Genomic DNA, 21417 nt, shown 5'->3' with positions numbered 1-21417 from the left:
TGTTCTCCTGCAACAGTGACGGCTTGCGAGTCTAAACAGAGGCGGCTGCCATGATTCATGAATGTAAAATGCAAAAAAATCGCCACGCCCATAATTATTGGCTTGAGTAAGTTAAGTGTACGTGTGGGTGTTGGACCTAGATATAATCTAGATCTAGAAAAGGCTTCTTTAATATTGATAATTATTATGACTACCATGAGTGATTCGGAAGATTTCACTGGGCTGGAACGTGCCAAACCGAGTGTCACGAAGGCCAGTCTCTCGTTTCTACTGGATGGTATAGATCCGAGAGATCTTGCTGCTGATGGCATCTCTATGATGAGCTTTGCGTCCTGTGCTGACTCTGAAATTGGCGGCGGGACGAGAGACTTGCCAACCTGTCAGGAGTTAGCCATAGAGGGAGAGAGGCTCACTAAACAGGGAGACCACAAACAAGCCATACCGCTACTCGAGTCTGCATTAGAATTGGGTACAGATGATCTCCAGCTGCTTAGTGTGCTATGGAGCTTGCTTGGCAATGCACACTTCTATTTGGGAGACTATGAGAAAGCTGCTCTTTGCCACCAGCATGATCTAGCCATTTGTAACGAGCTTGGAGATGAGAGGAATCAAGCTCAGGCTTACTGCAATTTGGGCATAGCCAATCGCAAAACAGGTTATTTGCAAAGAGCTAAGCTCTGCTATGAGCGATATCTAGACATCAGCGAAAAAATTGAAGACAATCGCTCTAGATCCAAAGCTCACCACAATCTCGGCGATCTCCACCTTACGCTTGGACGCCTTAAACTGCAAAGAGAAAAGAAACTAAATCAGTCACCTGAGGCCAAGGAGCACCTGTTGAAGGCAGAGGAATATTTCTTGAAACATCTTGAATATGTCCGAGAAACACAAAACAAGTAAGTGTAAAATTATTATTCATAGGGTAAGTGGGGTAAGTGAATCCTTTGGAGGAGTTTCCAATGAATACACTAAGTATTGACCTTAGTAGGAGTGATCTTGTGTTTGTACATTCCCACTTGTGTGACAAATGATATAGTAGGCCTGCAATTTTAAGTCAAAGATGCGTGTTAATTATAACCCGAGGCACTTAGGCAACCATGAGTGATTATCATAGTAGTTCATTGGTTGGTTTGTCTGTATGTCTGTGTTTTCTGAGTCTGCTCACCTGAATGCTATAGCGCGCGTTTACAACATGGATAGCCTCAACGCAACAAGATAATATTATAGAGCATGTGTTGAATAAAAACGAGCAAAGCTAAGGCACTTAATTGACTTTGGTTTGTAGCTTTTAAAATGGGGTTTTAGACCATACAGCCATGTGAAGCACTATTTGTTTTCATGGTGAAGACTCAAGGCTTTTGTTGACTCTGCTATGATCATCCTAGTCTTGTGCATGTCCATACATGCGTTCTGATCTGATTTTCCTCTGTATAATTATAGTTTCTAGTTTCATTTTATTAGTTGCTGCTAGGTTTCCATGTTCATTGAAATAATTATACTACTATTTTTGTCACATAATTTGTACAACACTCTGGTTGTGAGAATTATATATATACAACTGCCGAGTGATTAGCAATTCAACTGCTCTAACTAGTTACACATGGTAATGATTTGTGATAGCAAACAGAATCGTTAAGAGGTACCATAATATTACGGGTTTCGAATACAAGATTTTTAAATGGCGAATTGCAAGTCTTTGCGTAAGATCTCAAGTGAAATATTTGCAAAGAAGAAAGCATTGCGTATGCATGCAGTTCAATAGTTGCATGGAAATAAAATCAGGCTGTACTCGTAAATGATACTACCCATTCGAAACTCAATATACAGTAATTGTGAGTGGTGTTTCTCGTGGTTGCCACTACAGAATTTACCAAGCGATGTAAACCACAGGCATGTGTGTAAGCTTTCAGATGTAAATATCAGCATGCACGTACATGTAGTTCACATTATTTTAATGTACTGTAATTAGGAAGTTAGTACATTTATAGTATAGGACAAAGTGCATGGGCATCTTTGTGTGATAATTGATCATTCAGAATGGTAACTAATTTGTTGTTTCCATATAGTACGTATGTGATATGTCTGTGAAATGGTACCTTAATGACAGTGTAATGTGATCAATGTGTCACAAAGCTATCGCACGTCTCTATACCATTAGTTGTATTTGACCCTTGCGCACATGAAAATACAGATGTTCCTGTTTATTAAAGTTGCTTTCCCTCGCTGTGTTTTTATGTATAGTCTGTCTATGCTATACTAATTATGCTCGGAGCGCATGCGCAAGCAACGTATACAGTAGTGTGTGTGTGTGTGTGTGTGTGTGTGTAGACTCGCAAGCCACTCCTTTTTCTCTGATTGGACGGAGGCGGGAGAAAAAGGACTGGTGACTCTGGGATACAGCTTGTGTATCTCAGGAATGCTATGACGTAATACTGTAGAAACTGGATTATTAGCGCATGCGCTCATGGGTCAATAGCAGAGCTCTATACGCTTATATTCTAGAATACGCCTATTATGCAGTAATTTTTTAGCCCCACCCAGTAACCGGATGTCTCTGTGATGAGAGCTGACTCGTAAGCTAGCTAGAAAGTGAGTAAGCAAGGCAAGCAGACAACCCTAACTGGATCTATAGTTCATTTTACAGTTCATTTTACGACCAGGAACTAGAACGAAAGTTGACCTCATTTTTGTCTCACATTCTCTCAGCATGATCATGCAGACAAGCCCTCTCTTCTTTTATACGCCCTTGGTAACAGCATGCCCAGAGAGTCTTCCAGATGGATGTCACCTGCTATATAGCTACCATGCACTGTACAAAATTAGCCCTGAAGTTTCACTTATATCCTTCGCATAATTGGATTCAATTCGAGTACAAAAACCTGCATCTTGCTGGTCTCTTAAAATGACTATATTATCCTAGCTGAATGCCTGATGTCGTTATTACTTCATCCAATCTTCAGCACTAGCATCCATTCTCAATCTGTAGCTAAGACACCCGCAAGCACCTGTTGCAGGCTATGCAATTCTACTACTTTACGCAATGTTTGGATCACGTGGTAAGACTAAATTCTGGTAGAGACAAAAGCTGTATCCCAGAGTCACCGGTCCTTTTTCTCCCGTCCTCGTCCAATCAGAGAAAAAGGAGTGGCTGCTCAAGGATCAATGAAGAGTTTCTGTAAGCTTATAGTCATATTTTCTTTGGATTTCAATTCATGAATTTGCAAAATACTCTTCAATCTCGAGTTATGCCTAGTTTTGCTTACTAGGAATGTTATTACCTCAGGTGCCTAGCAAAACTTGTCCATGGAGTATTCCTACTCAACTTAGTAGTTAGGGGAGTGTTCCTACTCAACTTAGTAGTTAGCTCTGCACTAGAACGCTAGCTATTGGTAGCTGCGAGAGTGAGAAGAGAACTTTTAAGGCTCTACTGATGCAGCCATTAAATTTAGCTTTTCGACTTTCATCATTTTGGCCATCAATCATGGTTGATCATTTATAGTGTGTATTAGCAATAGCTAGTAGCTTTATATGTTATGTAGCTTTGACACATCCACTGAGGCATCAGCACCCGCGGTACTTTCATTATGCCTCGAGGCGTAGCCGCACGAGGGATAACTGACTGTGTGTGTGTATTCCAGCTGTAACTGCTTGACGGTTGCAATGCGACGAGTACTAACAGCTTCTATAGGCTTCTAGCCACGTTCTCTTGGATTTTTGATTCGTGGATTTGCAAACTAAAGCTTTGTTCTCTAGTTATGGGTTATGGCTAATTTTACTTACAGTGAAGGCTGTTGCAGTCTCTTCAGAATCTTTCGTAGCATCATCTGTTCGCACAAAGTTTCTATTCGAGTTAGCCTTGCACTAAAGCTAGCTTTTTGTTAGCTACAAGAGTCAGAAAAGAGCTGCAAAGCTGTACTGCCTATAGTACTAGAGTTGCAGCAGCCATTGCAAACTTTAACCTATTGCGGATACACCCCTTTTTTCTGCGCATGCGCATTCAATCCCATTTGTGTGAGATTTTGAGACAGAATACAATTTCTCTTCTTCTTTTCACTATTTTCATTGGTAAGCCACCAAACACTGCAATGCTACCATGTAGATACACAACTATTTCTCTGAACCCCCCCCATTTTGTTTATTGACATGCATAAGCTTCTACATTGTAAATCTACAATAACATGCAGTTGCTTTCTGTCCTTGAAGATCATTCATCAACCCATCAGATAGGCTTCTGTTGCAATTAAGCTCCTCTACTACCGTATAGCGCGGATTTCGTGGGTTAGCAATCCTACACGAAAATTAAGTCCACGAAAATTGTTCTTTAATTAGCTATAACGTTGCAAAGATTAAAGGAGTGGGTTCCGGTAAGCAGTCATTCCGCAAATATTGTGCAACGAAATACTTTTAGAGGCCATTCCACGAAATATACGAAAATTTCGCGCTATACGGTATGTGGAATTCAATTCATCAATTGTGTATTAACAATAATAATGTAACATTATAATTATATACACAAAGCAAACCATAATTACCTCTTCTATAACACTCTAATAGTTTTTAAGCAAAAGCAAAACATGGCGAGAGGCATTAGCACAGTGCAGCTTGTAGTACTCGTTATACTCAGCATTCAATTCATAGTCGAGTATAGGTGTAATAGTTACTCAAGTAATGCGCATATATACGTACACAAACACCCGTATGCAGTTTTGTACACCTGCCTCAACAGATTGAAAATGAGTAACATTAATTGCCTTGCAATAATTGTCTTTGTAGGTCAGCCGAAGCACGGACTCATGGCAGCCTGGGTTATGTGTACGAGCTGCTGCAGGACACAGACAAAGCCATTGACCACTATGAGCAGGTGAGGAGGATTCAATTATCTAAAAAAGCACCTGGCACTGGCCACCATAAAACTAATGTTGAGGCACAAAATCAATCTAACGAGCAATGTTATAATACGAATGTTTTACTTCTGCATTTACTAGCTATTATAACATTTCTGTGTGATTCAATACACACTGCACATTATTGGGTAATACTGTACTTTCAGCACTCCAGGGTGATATATACATGTATATATATCAATAATTATAATCATCTGCATGGGAAATCGTCAGGGTGATACATGTATAGAATAAGTATGCAAATTAGTTACCGTTAGCTTTAGAAACACTAAGAGAGGCTCAGGAACGTATAAACTTGAAAATGAGTAAGAATATGGCCATAAAAGCACTAGATATGTAGAGATCTCGACAGCGAACGTACATTTATACTAGCATGAAAAATAATACCGCATCCTGACCATGCATACGACAAGATAGCCTATAGTGTTCAAGCCTTGAGCTGCTTTACCATAGGCCACGTCGGGTTATGATTAAGCGCATGTGTACTATTACCCGTGCAATTAGTAGGCTGAGCTACCAAACAACACAGAAGCCTAGCTGATACAGGATCATGGACATGGTTTCTTGACTTTAGCCAGAAATTAGGTACCATATACTAGCTTTTATGTAGCTGATAAATCGAATCAAGGTGAGGGTCACCAACCTGAAATTTGCATGTGAGTGACCGCGGTCTGTCCCCAGCAAGGTACGCCTGAAAATCTATGAAATCATTATGTCACAAATTGTGTGGTTTTAGCCTCGAGGGCAGGACTATTTGGGGAAATTTCTGCAGAAAATCAGCCCCAACAAAATTTAAAATCGTCAATGTTTTAGCTTGCAATAATAATTGCCAATTATAGTTCAATTTCCCATTAAATTTACCTGATATGCAGCTAAATGTCTTGTGCGAGTATTAACCTGTATACTTAATCCACTAGCGACTAAGGATATCGGTTGAGACTGCAGATAAGGGTATGGAGGGACGGTCATACTGCAGCATAGGAAACTGCCTCAGAGCTCTGGTTCAGCTGGAAAAGGCTAACGAGTGTTACATTAGGGTGAGTCATAAAATAGGCATTGGTATGCACAGTACGACACTAGATAGTTAGCTATGCTGCCTATATGGAAACTACCACTACTGTGCAGGGACTAGCCATTGCTGGAGAGCTTGAAGATCAGCTGGGGGAGGGAGTGATCCACCATAACATGGGTATGACCTATGAGATGTTAGCCAACCTTGACCAAACACAGGAGCATTTTGAAAAGGTATGGAATGATCAGGGGGGGGGCTGAAACCATGTATATGACTACTAATTAACATACACACAGGAGCTAGAGCTGATGAAAAGAGAAAACAATCTGTATGGGCAGGCACTGGCACTCAATAACTTAGCCAGGACCTACGAATATCTAGCTAACTTGGCAAAAGCTGGAGAAGCATTGGAGGCTGTAAGTCAACAACAATAATTATTGGTATCGAAAACACAGATATATGTAAATCTGTGTGAGGTGCCGTTTATGTCAACATAATTATATGGCAAGGGCCCATGGTGTTGGTGGCACATGTATTATATAATTATAGGGAGCTTGAGGGTAGTTAGTATAAATGCATGAGTTGGTTAGCCCCGAATCATAAATACTACACATCAATCAAGGGCACAGGTTTATAAACAGTACTAGATTCCTTAATCCAAGGCGTGAGTAGTTATACAAATTGCCAACAGAAACCCTACCGCAAATTTGTGTGGGAAAAGCTCAAACTTGATGGTTGCGCCACAGGTCAGTGTGTGTGTATTCGGAGTTGCTTATGAGGCACCTCATTATACACATGCACACTAGTTATTACAGCCACGTGGGAGCGCTATTTGTTTAATTTCAAGGGACAGCTTCTTTGCAAACTCTCCCCAGTCCCAGTACATGCCAGGTACCCAATTTGTAGCAGTCCAGCTAGGCTTCTTTGCTGGCTCTGCTGTGGTCCTAGTCTGTCTTACCATGCACCACTGTCCTTTTCATCTCCCTGTATAATTAAATGTAGTTGCTTCTCAGTTTCCATACATACATGTACTACTCCATTTCACATAATTTGTATTGCACTCTGGTTGTTACCGTACTAAGCACGTTGTCAAGGTAACAAGCGCGTCGTAAAAGTCGTACAGCTCCTTCCGTGTTATAATTATTGTTTTATTACACGGTCACGTAGCCGCGAGACATCGTTCGGTAAAGGTCGTTGATATATAAAACACTTATAGCCTCGTGTTGTACTACATAATACAACTCGCCCTCGGGCTTGTGCCTGTATATTGCTTACCCAGGCCTATTTAATCGGCCTGGATTCGGGGCTAGTATATATATTGCACACAACACGAGGATTCTCATGCTATAATTATCTAAAACTCATAATTGGTACTACCAAAACATTGTGCTATAATTCTGTATATCGTATAGCGTGTATATTTTGAGGGTATAAAATTAATGTTTGCAGTTTTCGCTGATCAAGCATGTACCGCGAACATTTTATACCCACGAATTTAATATCGCATGCATGCATGCTGCAGAAATGCTGCTATTCCGCGACAACCTTTGTAACGATCAATCCACGAAAGTTTATACCCTCAAAATATACCCACTATACGCAAACCGCACCCCATACGCTTGGAGCTGTAAACAGAGCTGTGCAGCAGATTATTAAATAGCCTGGATTGGTTGTATCAGAGCGTGGATATGAACCAGAAACAAACAACAGCAGACACATTTTGTGTCCTCTGCAGCAGGGTATGCACTTTTGAAAATACTGAAGGCAAATTTACTCCGTAAACTCTACAACTACTGTAATCAACAAAATTTTAATTTTAGCTCTGTGAAACTGTGTCATGTTCCAAACTATATAGATATAATTATCCTAAAATTAAGCCGTGTTAAAGGTAAGCCTCGATTAAAACCGCAGAGATACACGGATGCATGGTACTTTCGTTTCCAATCCCTCTTCTACGTACTCTATGTAACATTTAAATCACACTTAGCTAGCAGTAAGTGTTTTATTGTACATGTGCACGAGGGTGATGCAATAATGCTCGAGGTTATGTAATGCTCGAGCATAGCGAGTGCACCCAACATTACAACACGTTGGCTAGCTAAGTGTAGGTTTTATTGGTAAGCACGAAAGTGCATCAGCAATTAAAACATGTTGGCTAGCTAGCTAAGTGTGCTACAAAGGTGCTGATCACAAAGTAGTTTTCAGGCAGGGACCTAGCTTCAAGCTGCAAATTAAACCATGCATAATAATTATAATAAATTATACTAAACTTCCGTCATCATTACCTTTGCTTCGATCCTCTTTTGTTCTAACACTCTAACACTTTTGAGCGAAACAAAACATGCCATGAGCCATAAATTTTAGGCCCGTGGGTGCTTGAACACTCGTTGTAAAAGTGAGTTACAAGGTATACCGAGGGCTGGCAGTTGACCATCCTTATACATGTACATGTACATTTGTACAAGTGTTTCTCCTCTATACCCTCAGCTAATTTCTGTTCAAAAGAAACTGAAGCAGAGAGCAGAAGCAACTGAAACCACGACACGACTAGAGCTGATAAACCAACTAAAAGAGACAGAAAGATCCAAAACCGGGAGTGCTGGCCTCAAAGGTACATGGAAGAAACTCAAAGGGAAGAAAAAGAAGCAGAGAAATATGACTGCTCCTGAGATTAGCTCCCAGACATTAGCTGAGGCTGCCAAGAAGTCTCAAGCATTAGCTACTGTGAGGGAGGATGAGAGAAATAAAGGCAAGGGAGCTATCGTTGGAAAGTGGTCAAAAAAAGACAGTGTAAACGCTTCTACGGGGGAGCCCAACTCATCCCCCAAGCTGCGAAGAGTATCAATGGATACTAGCATCCAACGTCCAGCCAGTCAGAGCAGTAATGAGGATGCCAGTCATGTCAATCTAAAGCTCCCACCATCCGTGGACCACTTTGATACGCAGTCTGAGCCTACACAAACACCAACTCATGTGATAACCACACCTCCAAAATCAGCCGACATTGTTATCATTGAGCAGTTCAGCTTGTCCCAGGTATCTGGTAAAATCTCCAACCACTCTCTCTCCCAGCAGTCCTACACAGGCCCAGAGGATCAGTACAGCACACAGTCATCCTCCGATATCCCAATAAGTACATTTGATCAAAGTGGGGATGACGGCCACTTCAATCGAGGATATATGTCAGACCACCATCAGATCCAAGAATGGCCAGAGGGCGGGTCTGGTGACCTGGAAGAGGAGGCATACAAGAAAGGATCGCTAAAGCTGTATTGGGAGTTTGGAGATAAGCAGCACAAACTAAACTTGCAACGAGTAAAGGAGTTCCTCAAGTCCTCTGGTGAAAATGAGCCCGTAGACTTAAGTGTGTTGCTGGACTGGGAAGGCTGGATGCTTGCCGCCAAAGAGATACCGTAAGTTTGTACCCTATGGAGATTGCACAGTCCATAGTTTTTAACTCGTATTTTTTTACAGAATTGCCACAAAATCGAAGGAATCGCATCTAATTTAGTTTCTCATCACAATCACGTCTCAAACACAAGGTAACAATGAAACAACTGGTTCTGTTCCTTGGCAGATCAATTTTATTATTATTGTAAGCTGACCTTTTTTTAAAGCAATTATCAATAGAATAATTATAATTTTTTTATATATATATACATGTAGTATATATAATATTAGACTAGAACTTTTTGTACGACATGTTTTTATTCAATGTCACACTGTTAGGTAATTCTACACATGTAGGCATGAGACCTCCAAGTTTATTACTAAAGGAATGATGCTGTTGCTAACTTGAGTACACAACGAAGTAAAAGTGGCACCTTATAACTAACTAGAACTCTGCAGCACACACAATAACAAAACTTTTATAGTTAAGTGTCTACACGCCTAACAAAATCACACGAGGGTCTTCTACAGCTGATTTGATCTTCTTCAGGAAGAGAACAGCCTCTCTACCATCAATCAACCGATGGTCATACGTTAGTGCCACGTACATCATAGGCCTGATCTCAACCTGTACACAGATATAGCGAGTTTTAATAAGTCAAGTATCACTAAAATAATCAGCAACAAAAGCTGCTGTGCAAAATTCAAAATGTATCAGCACAGTTCCAGTATCTTCGATGAGCTCAAAAGTTAGTTGGTGATTTTGATTTGCAGGCTTCAGGAACGATAATCAAAAGTGATTCTAGAGAAAATTGAAAGACAGAAGAAGTGTTGTGCTAGTAAAAATCTGCCGTTTTTAACCTAGTCCTTCCCTCTGAATAGTGTAGATACTGTAACTGCCTTTGTAACAGTGTAACAAGCCACTTCAACTTGTTGCACACTAAAAAAAACCAACAGCTTGGCCATAATCAGTTGAGTAGCTAATGTAATTACTCTCACCTTGCCATTAATGGCCACTGGTCTCTGTATGGTAGCGTGCATACCCAATATGGCTGATTGTGGGGGGTTGATGATGGGCGTCCCAAACATGGAGCCAAACACTCCACCATTGCTGATAGTGAATGTACCTCCGTCCATGTCCTCTATGGCAAGTGTACCATCACGAGCCTACACAGCAAACACAAGTGCATGCACAACAGTTTAAGAGTACGATAATATTATAATGAATGCTAATTATGCCTTGGTGCGCATGCGCAAGCGAGGTATACGGTAGTGTGTTTGTGTGTGTGTGTGTAGACTGCTACAGCTGCTCAAGGATCAATGAAGTGCAAGTAAGAGTTTCTATAGGCTTCTAGTCATGCTTTCTTGGATTTTAATTTGTGGATTCGCTTCTTTCTCGAGTTATGCCATAGTTACTATCTATGGTTATGCCTACTCTTGTTTACTTGGAATGTCATTGCAGCCTTTTCAGAAGAGTGCGTAGAATAACTTGTCCACAGAGTGTTGCTGCTCCACTTAATAGTTAGCTCTGCACTAGAACGCTAGCTATTGGTAGCTGCAAGAGTGAGAAGAGAGCTGCAAGGCTCTGCTGATGCAGCCATTTATTTAGACTTGGATTTTTGGCATCGATCGTTTTTAATAACAATCATGGTCGATCATCACCCTCTCTTCGAGTTTCCCTGCGATTCTGGATTCTGCCTCTGCATGCACAGCAAAATGCAAAAACGTTTATCATGATATTATAATGTGTGTAAATTTAGCTTTATGTTATGTAGCTTTGATATCTCCACCGAGGCATCAGCACCCGCAGTGCTTTCATTAACATACAGTTGTACACATCACACACCATTTTGCAGGCACAGCGTACGTAACAATTGCTATGTGATAAGTACATTTAGATTAAGTCCCTTTGCAAATATATGGCATATTGCACAGTGAAGCCAGATACATCAAAGGTAATAACTAGTATTCATTTGAGAAAGGCTTCTAAACCGGATAGCTTACATGGCGTGTATAATGTATTTGTATATATATGCATTTACTTGCTAATCAACCAATCCTGTAGGGTTAATAAACACACTTAAGCTGATTGTTTCTGTCGTGAAAAAGTACAGTGGAGCTTCCGACAATGGTCAAGACTTCTTTCAGGAATTTGATTTTTATACCAAAATATTCTAGTAAGTGGTGCACATTAACGTAGGAAAGGACACGCTTTTGAATCGGTTATGGAATATTGCATTATTCAAGAAAACCTTGTGTCTACTGCTCGAAGGCTCCACTATAATAATATTGTTTACTTACCTTGAGTCCTAGTTCATTTACTCCAATTTCAATGTCAGCGTAGTTCATTGTCCCAACATTTCTCAGCACAGGTACCACAAGACCCTGTGATTCAAACAATGCTGAAATAATAGTTTGTTACACCATTGTATGCACAAAACGCAAATCATACTGACATTGACTATCTGAGCATAGATAGAAAAGGAGGGGGGGATTGGAAACGACCGGGCCGCCCTGTGTGTGCGGTTGAAACTCTCCGCATTATATTTCGCGGTTGACCGTTCTGAGGTTATATTTAGCTCTCCTATTCACTAGGGATTACTCAGGGGCTGGGAGGTATTCTAGAGAAGTAAGTTTATACCACTGACAAGCTCTAAGTCCGTTGTCTTTACTCCATTTTTGTTGACTTACTCATGTCAACTTTTCTCTTCCTTGCTGTGAAGCCAAAACGGCAAAGGACATTGCTTGACTTGGTTATTATGTATAAGTGCTATATAGGATGGTTTCATGCTATGGATAAGCTGTACTGTTCATAAACATTGCAGTATAGTATAGTCCTTCAAACTGCTTTAGTAGACACACCACGGGCCTTGACCTCCCACGACTTCATAGTAATGGCTAGTATAATATTTATTTTTTTAGTGGTTGAGTGGCTTAATCTTTTAGAGCTAGGTTTAGCATAATCAACATCGAATAGTGATCAATTTCGCTATTTCTATGTACAGCACATTGTATGGCAGTCAAGACAGGTAATGAGCATGCTGATTATAAATTTTGTAGTTTTAGCCACACCCTACAAACATTTTCGTTTCCATTCCCTGTCCTTTTCTATCTATGTTCTGAGTGGCATTGGAAATTAAATACTGGAGTACATTCATGAGACTACCTTGGGAGTAGCCACTGCTACACTGATGTCTACGTAATCCCTGTAAACGATGTTTCCATCGTCAATCACTGCAAATAGGGGAAAAGCAGAGGTGAGACATTAATAGCCTCGTCTACAGGCCGATTTTTCTTAGCATTCCATTAGAAAAAAATCAGCCTGCATGGTGGCGAGGCTAGTGAGGAAGGTACATTTATGGAGCTGGCTAAAATGCAATTCAACGCAGGCTATATTTACATGACTAGAAAGGCTGCAGATGAGTCAGTGTTGTACAGTTTAATTTCAAAGCATAATACATGCAACCATGCAACAATTTTGCACCACTGATAAAGGTGATTCACGTCGATACGGGTCTCGAGAACTTGCCTGCATTGACTATAGGCTGGTCTTGGAGAGAGAAACAGGCAGCTCTGATGAAGGGAGACATGAAACCGAGTTTAACTCCATGCTTCTTCAGAAATGCCTCCTTATGTGTATTTCTCATTTCAATAACGTTACTGCGAGTGTGGAACAGATCTATTACTGGCAATGAATAGACTATACAGGCACAGTTAACTTACTACGGGACGCCTACCCCAGACCTACTCTGATCTGCACAACAGGGTTTAAAACAGTAACCCTAACACAGCATTGGCTCTCCCTTCAACGTGGACGTCACGACATAGATGTTATTTACATATACACAACATTGCATGCACATTCGACCGCAACCATACTGCATGTAGCACTGAGATTTATACGCACATCATGTACATGTATTTACACCTAATTAAAGTGAATCTACCACAGCAGTTTTTCAAGGAGCAAAAAAGTAAGTAGTTTAATTGACAACGTGTTTGAGGCTCCAGACTAATAGATGACAAATAAAGAGAATTAAAAATAAGAACTAGAGGTATGGAGACTACACAAAAAGGCGTAAAGACTGTGCTTACAGTGTACCAACCTCATGTCCACTTCATTGAAGGTGGTGAGCATGGCGTTGGTGTTTTGCGCCTCCTTCAGCCTTTGTGCTATACGGTGCCTCATACGAGACATCTTCACCTGAAACAATTTTCATACTGGACTGCACACTCTCAATCAATACTGCTCTTACACCAAAACAACTTCTACAGGCCGGTTAATTGCAAAACGTCGAAAATAGGCTCAAAAATAAAAAGGCTACCACTGTTTTTTAAGATCATCATTCACTTACTCTTTTCTCACTCCTAGTGCTTGAGTGTAGCTCTGCACTGGCTCTAGGTGCTGGGGGCGGTGGGTTTGGAACCTCACCAAATGGTTGGTCTGTGGGAAACATTCTCGAAATCTACATTATACATGTACACGTATGGACGGCAACACAAATACTCAAAGCACGCTTACATACATGCACACCTTTTGAAAGAGACTGCTTCAAATCTAAATCAGAATCAATGCAGTATTATACCCAGTTCTTACTAGGCAATGGTGGTATAGGTGGCAGAATAGTCGGGATGGAAGCATGAGTGGGTAACTCGGGTTGTGATGGTGCAGGCAGTGGAGATTGTGAAGGTTGTAATGGTGGTGGGGGCTGCTGGGTAGTGGTTTGTAGAGCTGGTGCCTCCCCTAAGGTCTCACTTATTTTGATCTTACACAGCTCAGTGTTGGCAAGCACCTTTTCCCCGTCTGGCACAAAGAGCTCTTCTATCACTCCAGTCACTGAGGAGAGCACCGGGATTGCTGTCTGTGTGATTCGGAATTTTACATGTAACAAGCCAATGGACGGGTACAAAAAACTGAAGATTTAAAAAGATTTGAGCTACATGTACATGTACATTAAAATGCCCAGACCACCGTAACTGTCTCTTACGTACGTTAGTACATGTTTTGGTGCTGAGTTGCTACTATAACACACTACGCTGAGTACACACTGAGTACTCATTTGAAGCTCTCCAATCAACTTGACAATGTAGTACTGTAACACCAATTACATGTACAGCGAGACTACTACCCATATTAGAACATAATTAAAATAGAGTGCAAAATTAATTGCAAAATTAGTGCTTATAATCATGACACATTTATTGTGTGAACCAAACTGCTCACAGCATCACCAGTACCCCATTCCATAGCAGAACATACAATGCACAACACAGACGCTACAAACACATCACGAGCACAGCTGGGACAATTATTACCTCCACTGGATAGGAACTACCATAAACAGACAGTCGATACAACAACTGAGCCCAGAGGAATGAGTTCTATAATTTATTTGTTGTATAAATTACTGACAAAGACCAACCGCTACATGGGTATGAAAAAATGTTCGTACTTACTTTGTCTGTTTCAATCTCAGCAATAACTTCATCCACTGCCACTGAGTCACCAACCTCTGTATGCAAATTCATGAGCAGCAGCAGTGGAGTTGTATTTACGCATTTCTAACATCAAATCGTTTCATTCTCTATTTGCTGCGCGATGTAATCAAAACTACCAAGCAAAAAGCCATAGGCAAAGAAGACATAATATGTCGCAAGGCAATTACCATAATTATGCTACAGTTGGTGCAAGATCAATAGTTATACTGCCATGGAAACTTTGAAACACTAGTTATCCACCCTTAGTTACTTTGTACGTACAGGACTGTAAATGCTATAGCAATACCACCAGTGAACCACATTACCTTTTTCCCATTTGACGTCTCCCTCCGTTATGGACTCCGCAAAGGGAGGGGTGATGACAATTTGGTAGTCAGACCAGAGACATGGAGTATTCCAAATTTTCCGAACTGAGCGTGACGACGGTTGGCACGGGAAGCTGCTGTGTGTAGAAGGTAATGTATATACATATGTGAGCCTTTACCCTAGTTTGCAATTACCAAGGAAAATACGTTCAATTGTGTATGCTGTGTGCAGATTGGTGAGGAGTGGTGCAAATTAAGTGTAAGTGTAACTGCAGCGAGAAGTTGTTGTAACAAACTGGTTTGACAATTAGACAAAACTGTTAAATATTCTGCTAGTCTGAATACATTACACACGTACTCACTAAAAATATTATTGCATTGCACCACTTCCTTAGCACACTCATGCAGAAGAGATTGGACACGCATCATCATGCATTCACGTGGTATTCCTAAGGTTCTTGCTCACGTTACCATAGATATTAAACAACTGTAAGCAAAAGATATGGCCACCTCTGGAACTTATATCACCTGACTAGCATATTGTATATTGACCATGTAGACTATAGGGTATAGAGTATAGTTCAGCAGTGCTGTATGTAATTTAATTGCATCGCACTGGCAGGCAAAAATCTAGTAAACACTCTATGCCGTCAGAATGGAGGGGATCGCTGGGGGTTGGGTTGGTGAATTATATTCACAGTAGACAGAGAGTAACCAGAGAGTAACAGAAATGCTGCCATCAATTTCCAATGACCGTGGAAAATCACATAGAAAATCGTCAATAAACTGTTACAGTACCAGCTCAGCAAAAAGCAGTGCACGTGTCCAACCTTCTCAAACGCCCATACACATTGTGTGTGTCAACTACATGACTTCGTAGTTTATACACATTGTACAGTAGTACACATCATTGGTGATCCTTTACTGTGTAGAGTGTAGGTATAGATTTACATGCATGGTTCGTACTTACATGTAGGCTATAGCCATAATTATTGTGGTAATGACCAAGAATGAGCATTCATTACAGGTGTTCATACATTAGCCAATACACAATACATGTATCTGCATGATCTTTGGTTTAATTCTTTAAATAGTTTCATCACCACGTTAAGCACTTCTGAGCCACTGCCCACATTACAAAAAGCGAAATAGAGATCACACTACAGCTGTGACACTATAATTATATAGGCAACATCACTTAATACCACACTCAAGACAGTTGTAAATATTGTGCCAGATAATGATGGCAGCAGAATCTGTTATTACATTATATAGTGTGCTTTTAGTAGTACAATTACATGACTGTGTATATTGAAGGTGTACAAGGACACTTTTATTACAACAGGTCTTAAATTGACCACTAGCAAAACAGCGAAGCTGCAGTATTATGAAGAAATCGTACAAGCAACCAGTAAACAATTAGTCACTTCTAATTAGATAAGACGTATAGAAATCGAGCTATCACTACTGCTTGGATACATATGAGGTAATGGTAGTGCCTCTGGAATGGTGTACAGTTTCAGTTGAAGCCAGACACTCTCATTATCACCACTACAGAAACTCAAGAAATGTCAAGCTTTTGAATTAAAACGCTATACCCAATAATTTATTGTTAGTACGTTATATCATATCCGTCATTAAAACTGAATTTATGTGGGAAGGATCAATCGCTATTTTACGCAATCACACTGTCACAGTAACAGTAACATTTAATTGCTACGTATAGCATAATAATGATCTTTCTTGTCTTAAGCACACAATAAAAGGCACATTAAGAAGTACTTCCGAGCAGGCCAAACACCAGTGATGTAAGTTTCCTCAATGCAGGCTTTTTTAAGGTGTACAGGACAGGGCTCAAGAGCAAAAAATATATTGAGTTTGCAAATATCCCATTGAAAACAATGACAAGAAGTGGTATGGCTATACAGACCAACGGACACATCATAGCTAAAAGCGTATATGTATAGTTGACAGAATTATGATAGCGCATTTTCTATCATAAAAGGGAGTGAAAATCATGCAATGGACATTCTATTCATCGCACATGTATGTTACCCCCACTAGATCACTAGCTAATTTGGTAGCTACCAGGATAAGAAAAGAAATGCTCGCATGGTTTTCACAACTAACAGATGCAAGTAAAAAACATGTTTCACACATTCAGATAAACACGCGCACATTCACGTAGGAAGCTTCACGACCAGAAGCAGCAGCATTGAACCCTTCACCTCAAAGCCAGATTTTGCTAATGATTCTGAAGAAACTGCAAATTACAAATTATTCTATGGTTATTGTTCAGTAGACAAATTACATGTATTAGGGTTAGGGTTAGGATCCTTTTAATGACTAGCGCTATAACTCGAGAATGAATTAAGCTACAAATTATTTGCAAATCTATGAATCAATCTCAAGAAAACATGTGTACATAATTATATACATGTGATGCTTACATGTATAATAGCCGTTATACAGTAGAGCAAATAATTTTTGTGGGGTAAAAAATTCGTTATTTTCATGCCGGTGGGCAAGTTGACCTCGCCGAAAATTGTCGCACGGAAACTATTTACCGGGACACATGAAGTGCAGTGCACGTAATGAAGTAAACGAATTAGTACAAATGATCGTCCAAAAAACAATTAGTACTATATGCTGCAAGTGTGGATTAACCTCAAAGTGTGCATTCTCAGCCAATGAAGTCAAATGTATAAGTTATTGCATTCCTGTTTAATACCCCATGGGAGTACCATTACAAAGCAGAATCCAGAAAATTAGTACATGCATGCACGAGTGCTCGTATAAATGCTTGGCATTGCATTGTACACCACTCATACAACCTCCTACTGGTTTTAAGGATTACCCTGGGCAATTAAAGTACAAATACAGTGGAACCTTCATTAATGACCACCTCCAAAGAGCAACCACACGCTGTACCATTACAAAGCAGAATCCAGAAAATTAGTACATGCATGCATGAGTGCTCGTATAAATGCTTGGCATTGCATTGTACACCACTCGTACAACCTCTTACTGGTTTTAAGGATTACCCTGGGCAATTAAAGTACAAATACAGTGGAACCTCCATTAATGACCACCTTCAAAGAGCAACCACACGCTATATAACGGCCAAGTGCTCAGGTCCAGATTGAAACTACAATGACTTCAATGTAAAGCAACCTCTCAGGACCGACCACCTCTCTACTCTGTATAACGAGCAGCTTTCTAGTCCCCCAATCAGCTTTAGCAATGGAAAATAACCTCCCAGAATGGACAGCCACACTCAGAATTAGCAGCTGAGATAGCATTATTTTGCACAATTGTGAAAACTTAGCTGTACGTAGCTTGTCCCTTCAACCTTTTCAAAGCTTGTATGAACTAAAGAAGCAGCCCCAAGATTCATTTGCAGCAAGAAATGAATCAGAGAGCATACATAGCTGGCAATTGAAACCTCCTAAGGAAGACCACGTCTCTATAACGGCCAAAAGGCTGTTCCCCAATGGTGTTCGTTTTATGGAGGTTGTACAGTACAATGTATACAACAGCAGGTACAGACTGGAAGACCTCCAAAAATTAAGTTGATGACCGATTTTTACTATTTGCAGGCTCAAAAGATAGTAGACTAGTGCAAAAGATAGTAGACACTAGTCTACTATCTTTTGAGCCTGCAAATGCAAATGCAAATGCAAATGCAGTAAATAAGTATTTACTGCATCTTATGGGTAAGAGTGAGTCCTGGTCTAGACAAATGGGTGCAGTCCGGACATACCATTCACATGACTGTATAATGAATGAGTTAATTACCATGCGAGTTAGCCACTACAAACATACAACCTCAAATCCAGGCCGGTATTATTGCATGGGTGATATTACACATGCGCTTAATCATACACTGACATAGGCGTGACCCGTCCACGCCCATCTACTATCTACGTTGTACCTTAGCTAGCTGTGGTTATGCCCTCTATTTCGTTGTCGAGAAGGCTTGCACACTAGTCTAAAGCCAAGAGAGGCTCTCATCTACCTCTACAATGGTCGTATGGTCAGGATGTCCGAGCTTGGTTCCTGTACAGGCTATGGAAAGTCTTTGTGCTTCCCGACCATACGACCATCATGGACGTATATGAGAGCCTCTTTTGGCTTCAGACTAGTGTGCAAGCTAGCCTTCTCAACAACACAATAGAGGGCATAAGCCGCTTCACAAGAGACATTATTACGGAAAAAACTAGTGAACAAAATCCTCAGATTCTGGGGAACTCAGTTGCACATGTGCACTATCACCTATGCAATAGATACCAGGCCGTACTTTAATCAGCCCGGATTCGTGGCTACTTAGGTGGAATGCACTCACAAACAAGTTTGTCAAGTACCTCTTAGATTGGACTTGAACAGAATGTGAAGTGGTGGTCAGAGTCCTTGCTGCTATCCAACATCCTGATGGAATAAATAAAAGCTAATTAAGAAGAGGTACATAAGATAAACTATCAAATCTCCTGTTGCAGCTTGGCACGGGAGGTGCACATGCTACGAGTAGGTGTGGTTTAATCCGTTTTAAAGAAAACAAGATGTTTTACAATCCAATTATACCATGAATCATACATTGAAATGACTTGTCACTATTTCTGACAGGTAGCGCAGACCACAGGGGTATCTCGACACCATCATCGTTACCAAGCAACTGACCATCCCCACTAATTAGCAATTGGTTACAATTTACAGTATGAATGCACAAAGTGACTAAAGACACGAGTTCTCAATGTTCTCACAGTGACATGGTTCAATCAGGATCTAAAGAAATTTATCTGCGAGGTTCTAATCAGCAGACGCCCTTTTCCTGGGAAAAGTTTTTTTCACCTGCACACAGGTTTACAAGTTTAATGGTGGCTCATGATGTCCACTGCTGCTTTACTAACTAGCCTAAACAAAGTTATACTGAAGCTATCAAGACTACAGAGGCTACTCTAGACTTACCAATCCAGGAACTTTAGTCCATCGCAAGAGCTTCTTCCTCAGGCGCTTTATTTTCTAGCTTGAGGTAGCTTCTATATCTAGCTATGATCCCAGCCAGTGTTCTCTCACCTCAACAAGGCCATAGGCATCGATAGTTTCACTGGCTGCTCTAGAACCTCACTGAGGTTATACTACGAGGATCTTGAAGCATTTTTCTAACGGTCGGTAGATATTACTGCACTGAGTGTACCTCGACACACACACACATACATACATGAAATGAAATGATTAACTTCCCTTCACGCCCACGCCACATCACACACACAGGCCACTCCTCCATTGAGCCAGGCATCATATTAAAAATACTACGTGAAAGAGCATAATCAGACACAGTGGGTGACCACAACCCCTCGAGTAGCCAGAGAGGAGATTAGGGTCGGATTGGCTACGTTTTCCAGGCTACCAATACCAAGACGACCATATTGGTGTTTTATTCTGACTGACAAGTATCAAGACAAGTATCAAGACAAGCCTTAAAATATATTCCAGTGGAAGCTCTGAGTAATCACCAAGAGACTGTAGTAGTAAAACTTCTAGCTCTGTGCAGTGGAGAGCACCACGAAGCGTTTTTTTGCTTTCAAGACCAAGCAACTCTCACAAAATAAGATATGGCGCTCTAACCCAAGGAAAACGGCCGCCTTTGAGCACTCCGTAAAACATAGCTCATGAATAATTAATGAGTAAAATTTGATGGGTTGACCATTCTCTTTTGTACCCAGAGGTGCGACACGAGTACCTCGATTAGGCTTGATCACGTGCAAAATTCAACATTAACGTGGCATGTGACTTTTAACCCTAATGGAGGTACTCGTGTCGCTCCTCTGCATGGTGTGCATTTCACCCTGCATGCCTAAGGTGCCACTCTAATTGGAGCACACCACGATTCCCACACACATTCTCTCTCTCTGCCCTGTACAGCTATGCAATCAATTAAGAGTATACCATACTTACTGCTGGAGCCTTGACTGTTGCTTAGTAGGAACCTTCCTCTGACTAAAGGTCCTGCCAGCGATGTCTGCAATATTTACATTGTCAGTCAGTACTTCACCTTACTAGGGCTACAAAATTCCTGGCTGCACTTCTGCGCTATAAATTCAACTATAGATTGAATACATATTTGTGAAAATAATTATACATCTACCGTACCTTGGGGAGAAAAAGTGAGCGTAGTTTGACAGCAAACATCTTAAAATAGTGTCGAGTGTGCAGCTCTGTAGGCGGTGCTTCAGGCGAGGCTTCAAGATCACAAAGGGCCTAGGGAGTGAAAAATTGAAGATTCCAGCATTCCAGTGGTAAAAAGTCG

General features: G+C 40.7%; 2 protein-coding genes across 3 annotated transcripts; one reads left to right on the top strand and one right to left on the bottom strand.

Annotated features, from left to right (window-relative positions):
- Positions 1-85: 85 nt before the first annotated feature.
- On the top strand, positions 86-9645 carry LOC135349043 (G-protein-signaling modulator 2-like). Its single transcript, XM_064547491.1, has 7 exons — positions 86-896; positions 4774-4861; positions 5822-5941; positions 6030-6149; positions 6213-6332; positions 8404-9329; positions 9391-9645. Exons 1-7 carry the CDS (start codon positions 187-189, stop codon positions 9425-9427), a joined length of 2121 nt encoding a protein of 706 aa, XP_064403561.1. The 5' UTR covers positions 86-186; the 3' UTR covers positions 9428-9645.
- A 30-nt stretch (positions 9646-9675) lies between these two features.
- On the bottom strand, positions 9676-21405 carry LOC135349044 (dihydrolipoyllysine-residue succinyltransferase component of 2-oxoglutarate dehydrogenase complex, mitochondrial-like). Of its 2 annotated transcripts, none has more exons than XM_064547493.1 (13): positions 21261-21405; positions 21066-21129; positions 19475-19538; positions 15111-15244; positions 14764-14819; positions 13904-14168; positions 13662-13750; positions 13413-13510; positions 12836-12966; positions 12473-12540; positions 11608-11691; positions 10306-10473; positions 9676-9934 (listed from the first exon to the last, which is right to left on the bottom strand). In XM_064547493.1, the coding sequence occupies exons 1-13, from the start codon at positions 21297-21299 to the stop codon at positions 9800-9802; spliced, it is 1395 nt and encodes a 464-aa protein (XP_064403563.1). In that variant the 5' UTR covers positions 21300-21405; the 3' UTR covers positions 9676-9799. The 2 variants fall into 2 exon arrangements, with proteins under 2 accessions (XP_064403563.1, XP_064403562.1); XM_064547492.1 differs by having other exon boundaries at positions 15111-15247; positions 21261-21404.
- Positions 21406-21417: the final 12 nt, after the last annotated feature.

The sequence above is a fragment of the Halichondria panicea genome, chromosome 15, assembly GCF_963675165.1.
Source record: "Halichondria panicea chromosome 15, odHalPani1.1, whole genome shotgun sequence".
Lineage (NCBI taxonomy): Eukaryota > Metazoa > Porifera > Demospongiae > Suberitida > Halichondriidae > Halichondria > Halichondria panicea.
This window is presented reverse-complemented; position numbering and strand designations above follow the sequence as displayed.

Excerpts from the sequence above, each read along its gene's own strand:
- LOC135349044 (XM_064547492.1), bottom strand. The coding sequence starts at position 21,299 with ATGTTTGCTGTCAAACTACGCTCACTTTTTCTCCCCAAG. Across the intron at positions 14,820-15,110 it reads AGACGTCAAATGGGAAAAAG|AGGTTGGTGACTCAGTGGCA; the intron begins GTAATGTGGTTC and ends ATTTGCATACAG. Across the intron at positions 10,474-11,607 it reads TAAATGAACTAGGACTCAAG|GCTCGTGATGGTACACTTGC; the intron begins GTAAGTAAACAA and ends TTTGCTGTGTAG.
- LOC135349043 (XM_064547491.1), top strand. The coding sequence starts at position 187 with ATGACTACCATGAGTGATTCGGAAGATTTCACTGGGCTGGAACGTGCC. Across the intron at positions 897-4,773 it reads GTCCGAGAAACACAAAACAA|GTCAGCCGAAGCACGGACTC; the intron begins GTAAGTGTAAAA and ends TTGTCTTTGTAG. Across the intron at positions 6,150-6,212 it reads CACAGGAGCATTTTGAAAAG|GAGCTAGAGCTGATGAAAAG; the intron begins GTATGGAATGAT and ends ACATACACACAG.